This window comes from Tetrahymena thermophila (assembly GCF_000189635.1).
Source record: "Tetrahymena thermophila SB210 genomic scaffold scf_8254556, whole genome shotgun sequence".
In the NCBI taxonomy this organism is placed as follows: Eukaryota; Ciliophora; class Oligohymenophorea; order Hymenostomatida; family Tetrahymenidae; genus Tetrahymena; species Tetrahymena thermophila.
Window position 1 is genome coordinate 59,178 of NW_002476327.1, and position 22,463 is coordinate 81,640.

The 22,463-nt window shown below is 20.2% G+C and overlaps 4 protein-coding genes across 4 annotated transcripts in view; all 4 read left to right on the top strand. All coding sequences in view use genetic code 6, as the record gives it.

Annotated features, from left to right (window-relative positions):
- The window catches only part of TTHERM_000956532 (translation initiation factor eIF-5A family protein), a gene marked incomplete at both ends in the record, with an annotated part of 6,906 nt that extends 3,167 nt beyond the window's left edge, over positions 1–3,739 (top strand). The window contains 20 exons of the mRNA XM_012798794.1: positions 1–25; positions 155–244; positions 330–419; positions 550–639; positions 725–814; positions 945–1,034; positions 1,116–1,205; positions 1,336–1,425; positions 1,504–1,593; positions 1,724–1,813; positions 1,895–1,984; positions 2,116–2,205; positions 2,433–2,522; positions 2,648–2,737; positions 2,868–2,957; positions 3,133–3,222; positions 3,335–3,424; positions 3,475–3,481; positions 3,560–3,576; positions 3,661–3,739. The exon at positions 1–25 is cut by the window's left edge and continues 179 nt beyond it. Of these exons, the coding sequence (XP_012654248.1) occupies positions 1–25; positions 155–244; positions 330–419; positions 550–639; positions 725–814; positions 945–1,034; positions 1,116–1,205; positions 1,336–1,425; positions 1,504–1,593; positions 1,724–1,813; positions 1,895–1,984; positions 2,116–2,205; positions 2,433–2,522; positions 2,648–2,737; positions 2,868–2,957; positions 3,133–3,222; positions 3,335–3,424; positions 3,475–3,481; positions 3,560–3,576; positions 3,661–3,739 (1,568 nt within the window). The remainder of the gene's footprint in view (positions 26–154; positions 245–329; positions 420–549; positions 640–724; positions 815–944; positions 1,035–1,115; positions 1,206–1,335; positions 1,426–1,503; positions 1,594–1,723; positions 1,814–1,894; positions 1,985–2,115; positions 2,206–2,432; positions 2,523–2,647; positions 2,738–2,867; positions 2,958–3,132; positions 3,223–3,334; positions 3,425–3,474; positions 3,482–3,559; positions 3,577–3,660) is intronic.
- A 1,431-nt stretch (positions 3,740–5,170) lies between these two features.
- Positions 5,171–13,262, top strand: TTHERM_000956543 (kinase domain protein; the record flags this gene model as incomplete). Its single annotated transcript, XM_012798795.1, has 23 exons — positions 5,171–5,209; positions 5,268–5,317; positions 5,574–5,753; positions 5,964–6,053; positions 6,293–6,370; positions 6,601–6,690; positions 7,334–7,423; positions 7,686–7,775; positions 8,051–8,140; positions 8,366–8,446; positions 8,648–8,707; positions 8,925–9,014; positions 9,244–9,333; positions 9,536–9,625; positions 9,854–9,943; positions 10,475–10,564; positions 10,782–10,871; positions 11,111–11,200; positions 11,626–11,718; positions 12,222–12,311; positions 12,528–12,617; positions 12,871–12,960; positions 13,172–13,262. The coding sequence occupies 23 exons, from the start codon at positions 5,171–5,173 to the stop codon at positions 13,260–13,262; spliced, it is 2,022 nt and encodes a 673-aa protein (XP_012654249.1).
- Positions 13,263–13,525: 263 nt separating this feature from the next.
- Positions 13,526–14,278, top strand: TTHERM_00957520 (hypothetical protein; the record flags this gene model as incomplete). Its single annotated transcript, XM_001020732.1, has 2 exons — positions 13,526–13,729; positions 14,153–14,278. 2 exons carry the CDS (start codon positions 13,526–13,528, stop codon positions 14,276–14,278), a joined length of 330 nt encoding a protein of 109 aa, XP_001020732.1.
- A 1,103-nt stretch (positions 14,279–15,381) lies between these two features.
- Positions 15,382–22,300, top strand: TTHERM_00957530 (transmembrane protein, putative; the record flags this gene model as incomplete). The annotated part of the gene is made up of 5 exons (XM_001020733.2): positions 15,382–16,888; positions 16,965–17,534; positions 17,913–19,384; positions 19,984–20,526; positions 20,804–22,300. 5 exons carry the CDS (start codon positions 15,382–15,384, stop codon positions 22,298–22,300), a joined length of 5,589 nt encoding a protein of 1,862 aa, XP_001020733.2.
- Between the last annotated feature and the right edge of the window lie 163 nt (positions 22,301–22,463).

The window sequence follows — 22,463 nt, forward strand, 5'->3', positions numbered from 1 at the left end:
TTACATATTTATTATTTGCGATATGGTAAATTTGTTTAATTAATAACTTTTGAAAAAAATTCAGTAAAAGCTTTTTATTCAAATTGAATTATATAGCTTAAATTTTATAAAATGTCTTAAATTTTTAATTAAACTTGATTTTTATTTATAAAAGCAAAAATTAAGTTGGGGATGATGGAGCTTCTACTATTGGTACAGCACTTAGTAACTGCTAATTACTTACTAATCTTGCTTTTGGTATTTCGTAAAATAAATTTTAAATTTATTTAATGTCAAAACAAATTTAAATAGTTAATAAATTGATTTATTTATTTATTTTGTTTGAAAAGATAAAATAAAATTGGTGACTAAGGAGCATAAAAGATTGGATTAGGTTTGAGTAAATGCACTCAACTTACAAATTTAGTATTTGGTATAAGGTAAATTTATTTCATTTATTATTTTTGAAAAAAATTATGAAAAAGCTTTTTATTCAAACTGAATTAAATAAGCTTAAATTTTATAAAATGTCTTAAATTTTTAATTAAACTTGATTTTTATTTATAAAAGCAAAAATTAAGTTGGGGATGATGGAGCTTCTACTATCGGTACAGCACTTGGTAACTGCTAATTACTTACTAATCTTGCTTTTGATATTTCGTAAAATAAATTTTATATTTATTTAATGTCAAAACAAATTTAAATAGTTAATAAATTGATTTATTTATTTATTTTGTTTGAAAAGATAAAATAAAATTGGTGACTAAGGAGCATAAAAGATTGGATTAGGTTTGAGTAAATGCACTCAACTTACAAATTTAAATTTTTTAATGAGGTAAATTTATTTAATTTATTATTTTTGAAAAAAATTATGAAAAAGCTTTTTATTCAAACTGAATTAAATAAGCTTAAATTTTATAAAATGTCTTTAATTTTTAATTAAACTTGATTTTTATTTATAAAAGCAAAAATTAAGTTGGGGATGATGGAGCTTCTACTATTGGTACAGCACTTAGTAACTGCTAATTACTTACTAATCTTGCTTTTGGTATTTCGTAAAATAAATTTTATATTTATTTAATATCAAAACAAATTTAAATAGTTAATAAATTGATTTATTTATTTTGTTTGAAAAGATAAAATAAAATTGGTGACAAAGGAGCATAAAATATTGGATTTGGTTTGAGTAAATGCACTCAACTTACATATTTAGCATTTAGGATAAGGTAAAATTATTTAATTTATTATTTTTGAAAAAAATTATGAAAAAGCTTTTTATTCAAACTGAATTAAATAAGATTAAATTATATAAAATGTCCTTAATATTTTATTAAACATGATTTTTATTTATAAAAGCGAAAATTAAATTGGGGATGATGGAGCTTCTACTATCGGTACAGCACTTGGTAACTGCTAATTACTTACTAATCTTACTTTTGCTATTATGTAAAATAAATTTTATTATTTAATGTCAAAACAAATTTAAAGAGTAAATAAATTGATTTATTTATTTTGTTTCAAAAGGAAAAATAAAATCGGTGATGAAGGAGCATAAAATATTGGATTAGGTTTGAGTAAATGCACTCAACTTACAAATTTAGTATTTGATATAAGGTAAATTTATTTCATTTATTATTTTTGAAAATAATTATGAAAAAGCTTTTTATTCAAACTGAATTAAATAAGCTTAAATTTTATAAAATGTCTTTAATTTTTAATTAAACTTGATTTTTATTTATAAAAGAGAAAATTAAATTGGGGATGATGGAGCTTTTACAATAGGTACAGCACTTGGCAACTGCAAATTTCTTACTTACCTCGATTTTAATATTTCGTAAAATAAATTTTATATTTATTTAATATCAAAACAAATTTAAATAGTTAATAAATTGATCTATTTATTTTGTTTGAAAAGATTTAATGAAATTGGTGAGAAAGGAGCATAAAATATTGGATTTGGTTTGAGTAAATGCACTCAACTTACAAATTTAGAATTTAGTATAAGGTAAATTTATTTAATTTATTACTTATGAAAAAAATTATGAAAAAGCTTTTTATTTAAACTGAATTAAAGAAGCTTAAATTTTATAAAATGTCTTTAATTTATTAATTAAACTTGATTTTTATTTATAAAAGCTCAAATTAAATTGGGGATGATGGAGCTTGTACAATAGGTACAGCACTTGGTAACTGCAAATTGCTTACTAATCTTAATTTTAAAATTTTGTAAAATAAATTTTTTATTTATTTATTGATAACTTAAAAAAAGTTTGAATTATTTTATATATTTTGATTTGTTTTGTTTTAATGTTGGATTAAAAATTGTAAATTTATTTCATTTATGACTTTTGAAAAAAATTATGAAGAATTTTTAAACTAACTAGATTAAATAAGCTTAAATTTTATAATATGTATAAAGTTTTTTAATTAAACTTGATTTTTATTTATAAAAGCTGGAATTAAATTGGGGATGATGGAGCTTCTACAATAGGTATAGCACTTGGTAAATGCAAATTCCTTACTAGTCTTACTTTTGATATTTGGTAAAATCAATTTTTATTTTTTTTATTGATTACTTAAAAAAGCTTGAATTATTTTATATATTTTGAATTAAAAGTCAAAGTATATTTAAATATTTAATAAATTTATTTATTTATTTGTTTTAAAGTCATAATAAAATTGGTGATAAAGGAGCATAAAATATTGGATTAGGTTTGAGTAATTGCACTCAACTTACAAAATTAGAATTAGTGTTATTGTAAATTTATTTCATTTATAAATATTGAAAAAATTATGAAAAATCTTTTTATTCAAACTGGATTAAATAAGATTAAATTATATAAAATGTCCTTAATTTATTAATTAAACTTGATTTTTATTTATAAAAGCTCAAATTAAATTGGGGATGATGGAGCTTGTACAATAGGTACAGCACTTGGTAACTGCAAATTGCTTACTAATCTCGATTTTAATATTTCGTAAAAAAAAGCTTTTTATTCAAACTTAATATAGCAAGCTTAAATTTTATAAAGTATCTTTACTTTGTAAAATAAATTTTATATTAAAAAAAAAATTATGAAAAAGCTTTTTATTCAAATAATAAATCTATTAAAAATTTAATTTTTAATCAAATTTTATTTTCATTTATAAAAGCTACAACAAAATTGGAGATAATGGAGCTATTACTATAGGTACAGCACTTGGCAACTGCAAATTCCTTACTAATCTTACTTTTAATATTAGGTAAAATCAAATTTTTATTTATTTATTGATAACTTAAAAATGTTTATTTATTTTGAATTAAATATCAATTCAAATTTAAATAGTAATAAATTGATTTATATTGTTTGAAAAGGGGAAATAATATTGGTGATAAAGGAGCATAATATATGGGATTAGGCTTGAGTAACTGCACTTAACTTACGAATTTAGTTTTTAACTCAGAGTAAATCTCATTTATTATTTTTGAAAAACAGTTATATTAAATTTTTTAAGACGTTAAGTAAAATATCTTTATTTAATAAGAAATTATGAGAAATTTCTAAAATCCAGAGAAATCATTAACTGTAAAAATATAAAGTTATTGAAGCTTGATATGTAATTAATATTTATTGATTAAAATTAGATAATTAAAAGTAAAAAATTTTATTTATTAAAAAATAAATTAATATTTAATAAAAGTTATTTTCAAGATGATAGATAAGCTATTAAAAGATTAGCTTAAAAAATAAAAAGATTAGTTAAATTAAATGTAGATTGAATTTACTAAAATTAATAATAAATATTTATTTATTTATTAACAGTACAATTTATAACAAAAATGATTGAAAATAAAAGTTGTATGTATAATGAGTTTGTATTTTATTATTTAATTACATTTAATAAAAAAGCAATTGATTTAATGTATATTATGATTTAATTATCATTAAAATAAATAATTAAATTTTTTTATGTATATCCTTTACACAATAAAATCTTTTGATTTATTTTACAATATTAAATATTTGCAAAAAAATAACTTTATTAATTTACTTTGTTAGTTAATCTTTTGTTATCTTAAAATAATTAAATTTTACAATTTATGAGATTTAATTTAATTAATTTGAATTTATATTTATAATAATAATATCATTTTAATAAAACTCTAAATATAAGTTTATTAACATATTTAAATTAAATTTATAAGAGATATAAATAAATATAAACTCTAAATTTTTGTAAAACTCCATAAAAAAATTCTTCAATAACATAAAAAATGAAAAATAAATAGATAGAAACACTAAATATTTGAGATCATAAATATGATTATATTTAATGAGAATATTTTTAACAATTGCTTTCTAGATTAAACATTAATGTTTTTTTCATAAGAACCAAATTTTTTATATTTATGATCTTCTTTCTTAAAATCTTAAAGGATTTCAGTAATTTTTTAGTAAAATTGTAATTTTATGATTTTTACTTACAATAAAATGAAATATATTAATTACTTAAAATATTATATAGCAAAATGCCATTCAAAAATTAATTTAGTGATTTGATTTTTTAATTGCTGATGTATATAATTTATATAAAAATAAATAAATAATTTTATAATAGAATTTAATTAATTAATAATATTTATAATTTATTTTAATCAATCTTTATCATTTTTCAATTAAAATTTTTAATTTAGCTTTTTTTAAAATTTATTTTCAAATTAACAAAATTTTCAAAATTTAATCTAATTTTTTTTTTAGCTAAAAATTTTTCCATCTTATCTATCTTATCAATTAATGAAATAATTGCATAAAATTCTTATTATTTTAATTTTAAATATAATATTAAACTATTGATTTCGCAAAAATTTTATTTTAAATAAATAATTTTTAGAAACTTCAAAAAAATTTAATTTTTATATTGATATTTAAGTATAAATAGAAAAAAATGATTGATTCATAACCTATATGAAACTTTAAGATTTATAAATTCTAGTAAATCCACTCATTTTTTATAGAATTATTAATAACTTTCAAAACAAATAGAAGAGCTTCTTTTAAGAATACAAAAAAAACTATATTTGTCCTATTTATTGTATCAAATCCTATTATTTAAAGCCTTACAAAGTCTTGTTAAAAATAAATAAAGAATTTTTAATTAATTAATTAAATAAATTTAGTAAATTTGATATTCGATATTATTGAGAAAAAATATGATATAATAGTATAATTACTATTCTAGTCTTCAACCTGTAATTATTTTTTTGAAAAATTAATATTCTTTACAATTATTTTTATGAATAATAAAAGTTCTTAATCTCTTCGCTTTAATCTCATTAAACTCTCCGCATTAATCTTTAGTAAATTTAAATTTATTAAAATTAATTAATCTTATTTATTTCATTTCTATTTATAAATTTACTTAAAATATTTTTTTTCAAATAATTAATCACATTTGCATTCATGCAAAAATGTTTTTTATTTTTGAAATAATATTTAATTTTCTACTTTTGCTTTGTTTAATTTTTAATTATTTCATTAATTTCTTATTGTTTCATATTTTTTTCTTCTTCAAACTTAATAATTAATAAAATTTTCTTCAAAATAATAATAAAGTGATATAATAAATTCAAATTAAGAATTGTAAGAATTAAGTTCTGCTTTGGCAAAGTGCACTAATCTCTCAAATTTGACACTTGATCTTACGTTAAATACTATTGATGACGAAGGTGCATCAGGATTAGGTTTTAATTTAGCAAATTGTGCTAATCTCTCAAATTTGACAATTAATCTTGGGTAAAAATAATTATTTGCTTTGTCATAATTTATTTATTTATTTATGAGCTCTTTATTTAATTTGTTTGTTTTTAATTCTGATTCTATTTTTTTATTAATTTTTTTTAGCCCTTTTTGTGTTATTCTATTTTTGCTTAAATTACTGCTTAGATTTTTATTTTTAATATCTTTTTTATCAAATAAAATTTATTTTCTTCAATACTTAAAAAGCAGTAATCATATCGGTGCAATCGGTGCAACAAAATTAGGTTTTGGTTTGGCAAAATGCACTAAACTATCAAGCTTGACACTTAACCTTTGGTAAAAACAGTTTATTTGTTTTTGATTTCAATATTTTAATTTCAAAATGATTTTAATACTATAAACCTCTTTAAATTAGTTTATTCATTAATTTTTATTTGATTTATTTGCTTTTTTACTAGGATTGAGTTTTTTTTTATATTTAAATAATTTTTTAATTTTCGATTTTCACTATTTTATATTTTCTTCGTTTTTTTTCTTCAAACTAAATAATTAAATTTTCTTCAATATTTATAAAGTAACAATTATGACGGTGCATGTTTAGATTCAGCTTTAGCAGGCTGCACTAATCTCTCACAATTGACACTTAAATTTAAGTAAAAACAGCTTTATTTTTTTTTATATAATCACCTATTATTTTGGTATGGGAATATGGCAATTTATTTAAAAATCAAATTTAAAACTTCCATAAAAAATATAAATTAATTTATTCTATTTGCTTATTGATCCTAGTTGTGTTTTATGCTTTTTTTAAAAAAATTTTTCTTTGTATTTTATAATTACATTCTCTAGCTAATTATTTAATAATATTTTCATATTTAAAAAGTTGGAATCGTATTGATGCAAATAGTGCAGCAGATTTTGCTTTTGGCTTAGCAAAGTGTACAAATCTCAAAAATTTGGATCTTGAATTCGGGTAAAAATAGTATATTTTCTCTTTTCTAAAATAAAAATAAATAAATTATAAAATTATAAACTTTATTTTTGATTTATTTATTTTTTAGTCTTAATCAAACTCATTTTTTTATTTTCTACCTTTGCTATAAACACCGTAAAATATAAAAATTAAGGAGGATGATGTTTGTTTTTCATTATAGTTAAACAAAATTTTTTTAGTGACGAATTTAAGTTATTAATTCAAATTCCATACAAATATTTGTAAAAGGAGTACAAATATTACATCAAAATGAAAAATTTTAGATTTATAAAGATTGATATTAATTATTTAATTGCTAGTTTTTTTTATCTGAATAATTTTTATTTCTTTGCTCTCTTATTAAAAATTGTGTTCAGTTCCAGAATTAAACTTTTCCCCTATTACTTGAATAAGCAAAAAAATAAGTAAAGAATGTTTGGTCATAGATTAATTGTGTAGTTTAATAACTACATGCAAACCTAAATAAATTATGGTTCAAAAAAAATATTTGTGCGCATTATGCAGCCTCTAATCTTTATCTCCAATAATTTCTTATTATTTATTCATTTTTTACTAACTAACTAACTAACTAACTAATTAATTAATTTATTTATTTTTTATTTTTTGTTTAATATTTAAAAAGAATTAATTAAATTGGAGATACAGGTACATTGGCATTAGCTTCTGCTTTAAAGAATTGCACTAACCTCGCAAATTTGACACTTAACCTTATGTAAAATGAATTAATATGTTTAGAAATGCAATATTTTTAACTATTAAAATTAGCAATTTATTCTTTTTAATTATATATCTATCTATAAGCTTTTAATTTGTGTATTTACTTTTTAATTCTTATTATCTTATTTTAATTTAACTTATTTTTAATCTTTCAATTTTGCTTATTGAATTTTTCAATTTCTTATTTTTTCATATTTTTTCTTCATTTTACCCTTCTAAGTTAATAATTTATAATATTTTCATCAATATTTAAAAAGGAATAATTAAATTAATGAAAAGGGTGCATCAGAGATAGCCTAAGCTTTAGTAAAATGCACTAATCTCTAAAATTTGAATCTTAAATTCGAGTAAAATCAGCTTATTTGTTCTTGATTGTGATATTTCTAAATATAAATATGAATTTAAAACAATAAAATTTCTTTAATTAATATATTTTAAGTTGTTTATTTGATCTTAATGATTATTAATTCTGATAAATTTGTTTAATTTACCTTATTTTTTTAATTTCATCTTTTTGCAATGTTAATTAATTAATTTCTTATTATTTTATTTCATATATTTTCATCATATTTTTCAAAAAAATAATGAATTTATTAATTAAATTTTCATAATATTTAAAAAGTCATAATGAAATTAGGGGAAAATAAGCATCAGACATTGTTTATGCTTTAGTAAATTGCACAAATCTCTCCAATTTGACACTTTATCTTAAGTAAAAAGCAGTTTATAAATTTAATATTATTATATTTTTCATATAAAAATGTACATAAAAAATTAATTCTTAATTGATTTATTAGATTTTTAATAGTATTTATGCTTTTAATCTCTTAATTTTAATCATTTTTTAATTTTTTTATTGATTATAAATAAATTCCAATTATTTTATATTTCTTCATTTTTTTTATCAAACTAATAATTTTTTCTCGAATATTAAAAGCCAAAATATAATAAGTGATGAGATTGTTTTTCGAGATTTATTTTCTGCTTTAGGAAAATGCTTTACTCTCCTTGGATTGCAGTATTTCTTCTTTTAAAAATAAATTTAAAACAATAAAATTATTTTAGTTTATTTATTTAAAAGCTTAAAATATATTTATTTGCTTTTTAATTCTAATAATTTTCTTTAAATTTGGTTATTTTTTAATTTTCAACATTTTATGTGATAATTCATTAATATCTTATTATTTATATTTTTCATTACAATTATATCTTAATACAGAAAAAGTAATTCTACTTAGATAAATCGCACTAATCTCTCAAATTTAACACTTGGTCTTGGGTAATAAAATTTGTATAATCAAATTATTTATTTATTGATTATTTTTATTTACTTTTTAAATTTCATTTGCTTTTTCTTGATGAGGGGTACTTTTAGAATCACTATTTTGATTTTATTTTTTAAATTTATCCTTAAATTAAAATAAATTATCTTTATTTTAAAATCATTTTGAATTAGAGATTTTACCATAATTATTTATTGTTGAATATTCTAAAAGTGACAATAGAATTGGTGCAAAGTTTATAAAAGGAATAAGTAATGCTTTATAAAAGTTCGTTAATCTCTCAAATTTGAAACTTTGTCTCAGGTAAAAAAAATTATTTTTGTTCGATAATTATTTATATCTATTTTATTTGAAACAATAAAATATTTTTTATTTAATAATTTACATTTTAGGCTTTTTTACCATAAATTTAATTTATTTTATAATTTTCAATCTTAATATTTTCTACTAATTAATTTTTTATTATTTCTTGTTTATTTTTCCTTACTGTCTAACTAATTAATTTATTATATTTTCTTTAATATTTAAAAAGTGATAATTAAATTGATGCAAATGGAGCAACAGAGTTAGGTTCTGTTTTAGCAAAGTATATTAATCTCTCAGAATTGGTACTTAATCTTAAGTAAAAACAGCTTGTTTGTTTTGGATTGTGATATTTTTTAATAATAAGCAATAAAATTATATCTAAATTTTTGTTTCTGTTCTTAATTTTACTCAATCTTTTATTTTAAACTTTCAGATTATAAATTAGTTTATTATATTTCATTTTTCTTAGAACCAACTAACTAACTAATTAATTAATTATATTATCTTCAACTTTTAAGTGATAATAAAATTGGTGATAAAGGAGCATTATGCTTAAGTTAGGCTCTATTAAGCTGCTCTAATCTCTCAAGTTTAACGCTCGGACTTTAGTAAAAATTATATATTTATTTTTGGTGAATTTATTTTTTAATAAAATTAATCTAAGACAAAAAATATTTTTATTTGTTAATTTTTTTATTTGCTTTTAATTCAGATTCTAATTTTTTTGTTAATTTAACTTATATTTAAATGATTAATTTATTGTTAATTTGTCATTATTTAATATTTTTTTTTTGTAAATTACTAATTAATTCTATTTTATTTTGATATTCAAATAGAAGAAATAAAATTAGTTCAAAGTTTGTATCAGGATTAGGTCATGTTTTAGCAAATTGTGCTAATCTTTCATTTTTTGTACTTAATGTTAGGTAATAATTATCAATTTTTAAAAATAAAATCTTTTAATTTATTTATTAGCTTTTCATTTAATTAGTTTATTTTTTATTTTGAATATTTTTTTCCTCATAACATAATTCTTTGTGAGGAGGAGGATGGGTGATTTTTTGATTTAAAAAAAAAAAACAAACATAAAATGAAAAAATTGCATAAATTTTTCAAAAATTAATTAACTAAATTTAATCTATTTTTTTAACCCATAATATGTATATGAATTTCAATTATGGAATAATTAGCATAACCTATCCAAATAATAAAATGCATTTTAATTTAATCATTTAATAATCTAATATATTATAATATAATTTAAAGACGCAGCAGATCAATATTTTTGATTATTTGCTGTTTAAAATTTTGATAATAAAAATTCATCCCTACCCACTTTAACTCATTTTTATTTTTCTGCTTTTTCTTTAATAATAAATTAATTTCTATTTTTTTGATATTTTTCTTCATTTATTCTTACTTTCTTTATAATTAAATTTTCTTTAATATTTAAAAAGCTACAATTTCATTGATAAAATTAATTTATCCGGCTTAGATTCTACTCTATCAAAGTGCACTAATCTCTCTAATTTGTCACTTAATCTTAGGTAAAATAAGTTTATTTATTTTTAAACGTATATTTCTAAATAAAATTATGAATTAAAAGAAATAAAACTACTAATTTTTTAAATAGTTTGCTTTCTTGCTTGCTTTTAAATTAATATTTAGTTTTTTTATTAATTTAATTTATTTTTATATTTTTAACTTGTGATAATTTCATTTTTGCATTAACTAACTCCTTATAATTCTTTGAACTTTAAAAAGGCGTAACGAAATTAGAGCAATAGATACAACATACTTAGGTTAAGTTTTAGCAAAGTGCACTAATCTATCAATTTTAACACTTAATTTTGGGTAAAATCAGTTTATTTATTATGTATTATGATTTTATATATTTTTTTTTCTATTTACTAATTGATTTATTAGCTTTTTATATAATATTTATTTCCTTTTTTATTCTTATTCTTCTTTTTTCTTTTAATTTAACAAGCTAACTAATTAACTGATTTTTTAATTTTAACTTTTGCTTTTATTTCAGATTAATTTCTTATTTTTTCAAATGATGGGTGATTATTTTTTCAATTTTTAAAAAGCGAAAATCAAATTTGTGATGATGGTGCATCCGGATTAAGCTCTGGTTTAGCATGTTGCACTAATCTCAAAAGCTTAATACTTAATTTCTAGTAAAAAAATATCTTTATATATAGCTGTTCCTGCGTTTGAAATATCACAGATCATGATATCATGATTTGTGATATTTCAAATAATTTTTACATTACTAATGAACATTTTTTTTTTCTAAATCTTAATTATTTTGTTTATATTTGATTTCTTATATTTTACAAAAATTAATCAAAATACAGAAACCTTTTTTCAAATTTTGAGAGTAAAAAAATTTTTTTTACAGTAAATAAGCTTGAATATAATAATATATTTATTGCTTTTATAATTCAATATCTTTCAAAATAATACAATATATAAATAAATATCACTTATGCAAAGAAGTCTAAAATACCTTAATTTCTTATTTTTTTTTAATATTTATTACTTTATTTTTTCTTTTTTAATAGCTAATTAACTAATTATATTTTATATAATATTTAAAAAGTGGTTGTTAAATTGGTTCAATTGGTATATCAAACTTAAGTTTTGCTTTGACAAATTGCACTAATCTCTCAAACTTAGAAATTTCTGTTGGTTAGTAATATTTTCAATAAAAAATGAACTTAAAACAATAAAAACATTTTTAATAATTTATATATTAGCTTTTTAATTTATTTTTTTTCTTTTAATTCTTACTCGTCTTCTTCTTATTATTATTATTATTTTAGTTATTCTTTAATTTTGAAATTTTGCTTTAATAACTAATTAATTTCTTACAATTTTTTCCTTTCAGCTAACTTATTGTATTTTCTTCAAAAAACTGAATTAATTTGTGAAAATTTAACATTTTATTTTATTTAAAAACAGTTTTTTTGTTTTAGATTATTATTTCTTTAATAATAAAACATTAATTTAAAAAAATAAAATGTAATAAATTAATTTTATTTAATGGTATTTGATTTTTTTTTTTTTCTCTTAATTCACTCATTTAAAATTTTTTAACATTTTGTTTTGTTTTAAATTAATTTCTAATCATAATTTCGAATTTTTTTATAGTCGTTTTTTCTCATAACTAATGAAATTTTCTTCAATATTTAAAAGTGGTAATTAAATTTGTGCTGAAGGTGCATCAAAATTAGGTTTTGCTTTAGCATACTGCCGTAATCTCTCAAATTTGAAACTTGATTTAGGGTAAAAACAGTTTAGTTGTATTAGATTGTGATATTTCTTATTATAAAAGTTCATTTAAAGTCATAAAATTCTTTTAATTCATATATTTTTTATTTTAATTTTGTTTTTTTTCCTTAATTTTTAAATTTTCAACTTTTGTTTTGATAAGAATTTCTATTTTTTTAATTAATTTTCATGTTCTTACTAACTAAAAATATTTCTTTCATATCTAACAAGTCAAAATTAAATTGGTGAAATAGGAGCGTTAATCTTTGGCTCTGGTTTAGTAAAAATCTCTAAACTATCAAATTTAACACTTTATCTCGAGTAAAACAATTTTTTATTTTTAGTATGGGGCATCTTTAATATAAAAATAAATAAAAAATAATAAAACTTTTTTTAATAATAATTTTTTATTAGCTTTTTGATTGTTGTTCTCCCATTTTTGTTAGTTTCTTTCATATTTGATTTTCAAATATTACTATCTTTAATTAAAAATTCAGTTCTCATTATTTCATATCTATTTTTTCATTTTTTCCTTCTAACAAATTAATAATATTTTTCTATAAAATTTAAAAAGTGGTAATTATATTGGCACAAAAGGAATATCAGATATAAGTTCGGCTATAGCAAATTGCACTAATCTCTCAATTTTGACACTTTGTTTAGGGTAAAAATAGCTTATTTATTTTAAATTGTGATAATTTTAAGTACAAAAATAAATTTAAACAATATATCTAACTCTTTTAGTTTACTTATTAGCTTCTATTGATTAATTTGTTTTTTTTATTTTTATTGTAATTAATTTTATTTATTTATTTATTTTAATTTAAAGTTTTTTGATATTAATTTTTTATTTCCTAATTATATTAATTAATAAGTTATAAAAAAATCTTAAGTTCGCATAAATTGACACTAATGAGCACCTTTCTTAAATCAAAGAGGCTAGTTATTAAACATATAGAGATTTGAAACTTACGCATGAAGTTATGAAAAAGAAATAAACAAATTAATTTTTATGTATTTAATATTTTGTAATAGAGTAATTTAAATTAAATGTAGCAAGCTAACTTTGTTACTTTCTTTATGTAATTAACTAAATGGTTAAAAATAAAAAAATTAAAATAATAATCTCATTATATTTTTCTTTATTTAATATAAGATTTTCTGAAAATGCAAATAAATTTATCTATTAATTAATAAATTAATGATAATCAATAAACTAATTAATATGAATGAAATTTGATAAGTATGAATTCATAAAATTTTATATTTGTGTTACTTATCCTCTTTATTATTAGCATCTTTTAGAGACTGAAGTAGAAAATTAGGAGAAAGTTTTTGAACAAGAAATAGAGTTAAATGCCTTTTTAATTTTGGATAGTCTATCTAAACCAATGAATATTTATTTAATTCGTACCCCTTCTAATTTAATATAAGTAAAATCTACAAAATTTTTTAAAAATACTTATCTTATTAAAAGTTTATCTTATATTAGAGGTGAGCTTAAATAAGAGATATTTTAAATAATTAATTTTTTAATTTTCAAATTAGCAATATATTATGCTTTTGTAAATATTAAATTTTTTGCCTCAATTCCCCCCATTACTCCACTTTTCAGTATAATAAAAACAAATCATAATATTTCCAAATTAATCAATACAAAGTGTAGGCATTTTTGTTAATAGTACTTGCAATAAATGTTTTTAGAATAAAAGGTAATATGATTTTTAAATACATTTATTAAATTAGCAGATTAGATATAAAATTTGTAATTTATTGACGATTTAAAAATTAACTTTGAATATAATTCAAGAGGATCTTGAGTTATTAATATTGCAAAGGGTATATCTAAATTATAGAATTTAAAGTATCTGTGTTTAAATATACTTGGTTAAAATAATATAACAAGTTTTTACATTTGGAAATTAAATAAGCTAACTAAATAATCTAGAGAAGCTATAGTTATTGATTTCGAAATAGAATGATTTGGTTTTTCGTGATTTATAAGCTTTAATAAGCAAAATTTCTGTTTAATAAAAATTAAAGTTTGTAAAAATTTAATCAAATCTTAATTTAAATTCAAAAGCAAAAAAAAAATTGTTCAGATAACAAGCTAGAAAGTTTAAAAGATTAGTTGTATTTTAAGTGAAAAATAGAATATTATATTTGATGATTTGAAACAAATATTATAGCTTTTATTTGAATTAAAAGTTCTTGTTTTTAGCATATTTATTAAACTTTGAGTTTGTTATTCAAAATAAGATTAATTTTATGATTCAATATTTTATTTGCAAATTGAATTTTTTTTTCTTTTAAATAAATATTTTATTGAAATATACTTATAGAAATAAATTGTGTTTTATAAAAAATTATCAAAAAGTATAAAATATTTTAGAATCAATTTAGTAATTACTTACAATATAAAATTAGAGAGAGAATCTTGATTAAAAATAATTTTTTCAAAATTAAAATAAATTCTTTTTTTTATTAAAAAATTATCTATTAAAATTAATTTAAAATGTAAATTAATAAACAACACAATAAATACCTCTTTTTATTTTTCATTTACTGAATTTGAATGATAATTTAAGCAAATATAATAATCTAATGAATATATGTTAAATAAATTGTATTTACTAAAAAATAAATGTTTAATTTTAGATTTGAAAAGCATCAAATAAATCCTTAAAGATTCTTATCAACAAATAAATTAATTGATAAAAAAGTTTGAAATTTGAATGAACTTGTTTGAAATTTTAGATAAAAAATAAATAATAAAAATTTGAATGGATAGTTATTTATTCATTTAAATGAAAAAATTAGTTGATTAGTTGAGCAGAAAAAAAATTTTTCTGTTTAAAAATTCAGATCAATAACAAACATTAAGTCATTTTAGTTAATTAACTCGTTATTTTTTTTTGAATTATTTCTTTATTTTTGAATAGGTTAATATATAGATTTTATTAAAGCAAAAACATATTGAAATTAGTAAGTAGAAGTAATTAATTAATATTAGTTTAATATATAAGCAAACAAACAAACAAATAAATAATTAGGATAGCAGTTAATTTTAGTAATAGATAGATAGATGGAGGTTAAAAACGACTTAGATAATTTTGAAGAGTCAGAAGAGGGTTCTCAAAAATTTAAATTCAAGGTTTTTTATGTGATGGATAAGATGATTGATTTTTATCACAATTCTATGGTTTTAGAGTTGTCATTTTTAATAATACAAACTTTTCAGATAATAGGATTGATCGACTAACCTTGGATGCGCAACTCTTAAGTAACCAGTAGCATCCTGGATTTTATGTAAATGTTTCTATTTGTTCCTTTTTATACAAATAATAACAGCAATACATCATAGTTTTAAATTTTGCTCTACTTCTGCTCAGCTTTCGTTTTGGTGATAGTCATGAGTTTTGTATCAACTTCAATTATGATTGAATAAAATACTCGAATAAACGAAAAATAAAAATCTTCTCATAAGATTATATTTTCTTTAATGGACTTTATAGTGAATGCGATGACATAAGTTCTCTACATTCCTTTCTTCTAGCTTTTTTGCTCCACTTTTAGATGCGAAAAAAATACAAATAATCAATATTCAGCAACATAATCATAAAATACTTACTACAATACTCTCACAAAGAATGAATGCTTCGCCCCGATTCAAATTCCTAATTTTACTCTCTCAATAATCTGCATGGTTCTGCTTCATGGTTTTAGTATTTTCATCAATAAGATGTATTTCGACACAAGACTTGATTGCACCTACAAAAATTCAAAAATAAGCGGAGTATATGAGCTCAATCTTTAATATTTTGTCTCTAATTTTTGTATTCTTATAGCCTTTTTTTTTGAGGATAGGTATCAAGTAATTAAAGTTATATTATCTATTGTCTGGTGGTTTAATTTGCTTAAATTATTGAATGATAATATGATCTATAACTTAAAGCTATTCTCTTTCTTGAAATTAGAACAAGCTATGATCATATTTTGGACATCTTTAATTGGAGCTTACAACTATTTCTTTCCAGATAGCACTGTTGTTGTTTTTTTTTGGGTTGTTGGAATTATATTTTTGACTATCTATAATTTCAATTATGAGCCAGTAAACAATGATATTTGCGCAGCTAATTCTTCCAATTATAGATATGTATAAGAAGCAATTAAGTAATTGAGAGTCCTCTGTTACGCAATCTCGAAATACGATTAATATTCTCTAAAAGTAGATGGTTTCTTAAATAGACACAGAAATGACTGTAATCTACCAAACTGCCCTTCGAGATCAAATGCTATCCGTATCAAAAAATTTAACAGGATGCTGGTTAATTAAACAACAAATGAAGACCTAATAATGAGTATTTTTGTGATTTACACAATATTTAATAATAACATCTTGAAGTTTGGAGGATCTAATTAAATTAGACTTCTGTATGCTCTTTTCTTACTTGAAACCATTTAAAATAAAGACCAATCCCTCATTTAGATTTCTTTCCTACTTCTTAATTAACCTTCATTAGAAGAGTAATTCATAGTATATAGATTAAAGAGACTCATTATGTAATTACAAAATCACAAAGACTATAAAAGTAATTAATAAATAAATATCTTAATTTAATTTTTAAAAACAAACATATTAATGAAAATAATTTATTTTTTAAATAGAATTAGACTTCTCTTCTGAGTTCACAATTGATGAATATTCCAGTAAGTTTAAAAAGATTTTAAGCACTACAATGTAAAATTTCCTTCAATTCTGGTAAGAGTTGCTAGAACCATCTCCTTAGGCTGATAACTTATTAAATAAAGGATATCAGCTTATTGAATAAATATCAAATATACAGAGCTAGTTTGATCATTTAAGTTAATAAAGAAGCTTAAATTAATCAGCCTTTCGTTGTTATCAAGCTTTTTCATTACATATCTTAGAAGACAAAGAACATTTTGAAGTACTATAAAAGTAAACAATTGATTAAAATGAATAAATAGGTGGAGATGATGAAGGTAATCTAAAAGAGGAAGACACCTACACTCAAGGTATTTTAGTCATCAGTTCATAAGAAGAAAATTTTGCTAACATAATAGAAGTCAATCTTGAGTTATTAAAAACTATCGGATTTCTTAAATCTTAAGTTTTATCCAAAAATGTCTCTATCTTAATTCCTAACATTTGGCAATAATACCACAACCAGTTTATTGACTAATATCTTGCTTCAGGACAAAAAAAAATTATAGGTAAATAAATAAATATTTAAATTAGAAATAAATCAATAAATTTGTAAATAAATTTATAAATAAATAAATAAATAAATAAATAAGACTTGATTGAATTAGTTTAAGTTTAATTAAAATTTTTCTAAATCTAATCAGAGTTTTTTGAAATAATTGAATGAAATTATTGAATTTAAAAAAAGCTACTTATTGAAAAATATTTAAAAAAAAATTGATAGAATTTAAAATATTTTAAAAAGTATTTTACTAATTTTTTAAATAGATTCAAAATTAAAAATATTGATTAATAGAAATAGAATTTATATGATTAGGTCTATTGATATAATTATTTTAAAAGAGATATTATTTATTTATATTTACAAAATATTTAATTTAATAAAGGGTAATAGAGAGAGCTATTTATAAAGAGTAGATCAGATTACTCTCTTCCTATTAAGTTGAATATTAAAATTATTCCTTCACATACTTAAGGACTTTTGTTTTAAGCTTAGATAGTGGCTTAAAATTTACTTTACGATTATCCTTCATTTATCATCGCAAATGTGAATGGGCAAATAGATACTATTTCTCCTAGTGTGATATCTATGTTCAACATAGATATGAAAAAGGTAAAGCAAGGCATGTTTATTGAGAAAATAATTCCTAACTTTTGGGAATACATCCTTGACTTTCAAGAAAAACAAGGAAAGGAGCTGATAATAAAAACATATTAGCTAAAAATGATGAAAGAGACTAAAGTGAAGATATTTGTTCAACAAATTAGATTTATGAACTTAGGATCTTAAGGTTATATAATTAAGATAAAACTAACTAAGTCTGATCTGAAAAGTTTACCTACAATTTATAGAAAGAACTAAACTTAAACTGAAAATACAAACACTTTAAAATAGTCAAAACATCAAAAGACAGCTACATCATTAAAAGATAAAAATATCTTCTCTGAATATCAACAAGATAATAATGATACTTAAAAACAAAATGCGTTTAAAAACGATTTTTCATTTTTGTAAAATAATTCTGAATCAGTTAACAACTAAGCGCCACCACCATTATCTTCAAATTTATCATCTACAGCTTAAAAGAAGCTTAATTAATTAGAAATATTCTATGATATAAGAACAAACACTTACTAAGGGGTGATAATTGCTGTATCAAAGCTGAACAACTAAGAAGAACTTGAGTCTGATACTAACTTTAAAAAACAATAAAAATCTATTTTTAGCTACGCATCGCCTACATCAAAAAAGCAATCATCCGTATCAAATAATTCGAGTGAAAAAAATTTTATTAAGCAATAATTGTACCCTTTTATTTATACTTTTGTAAGGAGTAATGAAGAAAGAGTGAAAGATATTTTAGATAATAACAAAAGTGCAAAATAAAAACCTCATTAAGTTGACAACGAAGTGTAGAATATTTTAGAAAATTTGATAAAGATGCAGTACGATAAGAGCAACAACAAAGGTAAACTTTCCTCAAAATCACAAAAGAAGTCAAAAGAAACAGACAAAAATGGTGAAAATATTCTTCCGTCTGTTTATGTAAAACCATACGAAATTGAGAGAGCGTAAGAAGAATATTTGAATAAGGTAGAATATCTGATTTTATAAAGTTTATAAGTGTAAGATAAAGCTGATGTAGAAAATGAATCATCACATTAAAAAGTTTAAAAAGACTATGGTGAAAGTATTAAAACATTAAGATTAGAAAATAATAAACTAATTGATCTAAAATTGTTAAATGAGAATGAAGATTAAAATAGCGAAAGCTCTAATTAAAATCTTGAAAATAATTAATAAATCTTGTAAGAAGAACAAAGCTTTGAAGGAGAGTATTAAAAAGAATTGGATGAGGTAAATTAATTAATTTATTTATTTATTTTTGACAAAAAAAAACATTTTGATTTTTGAAATATGTTTTATCAATTTTATTTTTTTATTTATTTAGAAACAAATTTAAATTATTTACTAATTTCTTAGTTAGTTAGGAGCTAAAGTCTCTTGATATTTTTTAATCCTATTTTAGAAAATAATAAATTAATTATGATAAAATTAATTTATTAATTGATCATTAATTAAAATTAAATCGTTAAGGAAAAATTAAAAACTGTTCCAGTTTTTAAATCCTAAAAAATTTTTTTTTTTGAGAATAAGCAATTACTCAAACTAAGGATAAATATTTTGATGTATTTAATAATATTTAATAGTCTATTTAAGATCAAAGCAAATTAAACAAAAAAATAAGATAAACTTAGACGTTTCCTTTAATAAAACTTATGGAGCGACAACAAAATTTACTTAAGTTAATCAAAATTTAATAAATATTTTTGATTATCTTCAACAATAAGTCTTTTTTTAATTAAAAAAAAATAAAACATATTTGAAATAAATTTGAGCTTTCTAAAAATTTTAAATTGAAAATCGATTTTAATTTATTTATTTAAAAAAAATAGATTATTTTATCAAAAAAAAATATTAAATCCTTCATGAAAGATAGTAACTTCAATTACAACAGCAGCTTTTTTACTTGCAAAAAGTTATTTTCTTTATTGTTTTTGGTTTTTGAAATCGTCTATATTAGTGTATCACTTGTCCTCTATCAGTAGCAATGTAATGATACAATAACAAGATTTTAGATGTACAATGTTACTCATTTGTTCTATGCGAATACTTAGCACATTATAGAAGGAGTATTTAATATGTTTGCTATTGATAAGGGAGTCTATTACAATTTTGACAACTTAGATTATTCAACTGCAGAATTTTACTTTTAAAAGTATCTTGAGCTAATAACGATGTATTAGTTTGGACTAGACGAAATACTTACAAAACTCTATTTAAATAAAGTTGGTGTCACTCAACAAATGCAGGACATCTTTATCAATAATAGAAATATTAAGATATTAATTCATTTCATTCATCGTCAGACAACTGTTTACCCAAATAATCTATACTAGGCATCTCAATAGGTTTTAGCCAAAGTTTACCATTTCAAGGTATTTTTTATCATTTATTTATTATTACAAGCTAGAAAGCAATATTTTAATCAAGCAAGCAAACAATTAAATAAATAAATATTTACAGAAAATAAATTATTAAGCAGATAAAAAAGCAAATAAATAAAAAAAATAAATAAATAATATTATTTAGTAGTTTGCTTGTTTGCTTGCTTGCTTGCTTGTTTTTAAAGTTGGAAATTGAAAATATTTTTGAAATGAATTGCTTGCTAGTTAAGTTTAATTAATATAAAATTTTATTCTAATATATAAATAGAGAGTACCTTTGGGATAGTTTGATTATCACAATAACGATATTTATATAAATGTTGAAAATTTCTCGAACTAATTATTGAATTAAATAATTCAATATAGAGATTTTTAAGAATAAGAGATCTTTACTTATCTAAATTCCATGTAGACTTATACGCAAGATATTCTTTATATTGGTCTATTGTTTATTTTAGGATATCTGATATTGGTGTTTATTCTTTATTTGAAGACTCTGTTTTGCTTCTATGAAATTCCTTCTATTTTAACAACAATTCCTCTTTCATAGATTAGAAACTAAATTAAAGTATATGAGTAATTTTTAACCAGTACTCTTATATAGGAAGAGGAGGAAAATTAGTCTAATGAAGTTCAGGAATAAAAAAATACTGATTAAAAAAATAAAATTAAAAAGGATCATAATGATCATGTCAATATTGATAATTAAGACATTTAAGATACTAAGTCACCATAAAACGCTTAGAGAGGAGGGAAAAATTTATAAACACAAACTACTATTAAATTGTAAAAGAATCTCAATAGCGCATAAAACTAAGATAATTCTAATACCGAACAAGTAGTATTCAGTCTAAGAGGGATTACTAGCTAGAATATAAGACCTGTTAAATACAGCATATTGAATATGAAATTGCTTGTGCCATTCTTTTTTTCTTTAATTTTCTTTTCAGTTTACATGATAGTAGACACTAACCTCACTTAGAATTTCATTAATTAGCTGTAAAACTATTATCTAGAATTAACATACAGTGTTAAGCTAGAGCCAGATTTCATGCTGTTATTTAATTGCTTAAAAAGCCAAACTCAAGCAAACAATTATGTTGGAGTAAGATAAGTTTATGAACCAATCGTATATTTCTAACGAAATATAAATTCAATGTATGATTTAATGGACAACTTTACTTATACTCATTATAATAACTATAATATTTTACCAGCTTCTTACTAAACCCAGTTTGATTAATACTTCTCTAAAAACACTGATATTTGTAGCTAATTATACAAAAAAAATCCTTAAAATGTCAATCAAACTGAATGCAACCTTTCAATGAATGGCCAAATAAATGAAGGCATGAATATCAATATTAATCATTTAATAACCCACATGATTACATACGCTTAGTCTATAGCTAATGTTAACATATAGTTGCCATACAAACATTCTGTGAACCAAGATATGTACTAAGTATAATTAATTATGGATTACATGAAAATAATTATGAGAGAGCTTAATGATTTATTAATAAATGGGACGCAATCGCATTCATAAACACTAAGTGTAATAAGGATAGCAATTTGCATATCAATTTGCTCTATTCTAATTAGTATCTGCTTATTTGTCTCAATTCCTTTAATTCAGCAAATTAAGAGTAAAATCTTTAATTAAAGGTAGATCTTTTCCATTATCCCAATTCATCTATTATCAAAAAATAGACACATAAGGCAATATATTCTCAAATAATATTTATCAAATAACAAGAAATGAAATTCTAATTTCTTTAATTTTTAGTATCAAAAAATATTTTTATTTATTTGTTTGTTTTTCTATGACTTCAAAATTTATTTTATAAACAAATTAAATTTTTTTTTTTCGAAAAATAATTGCAAAATTTTGAAATGATTTTTTAAATAAAATAAAATAATTTTTT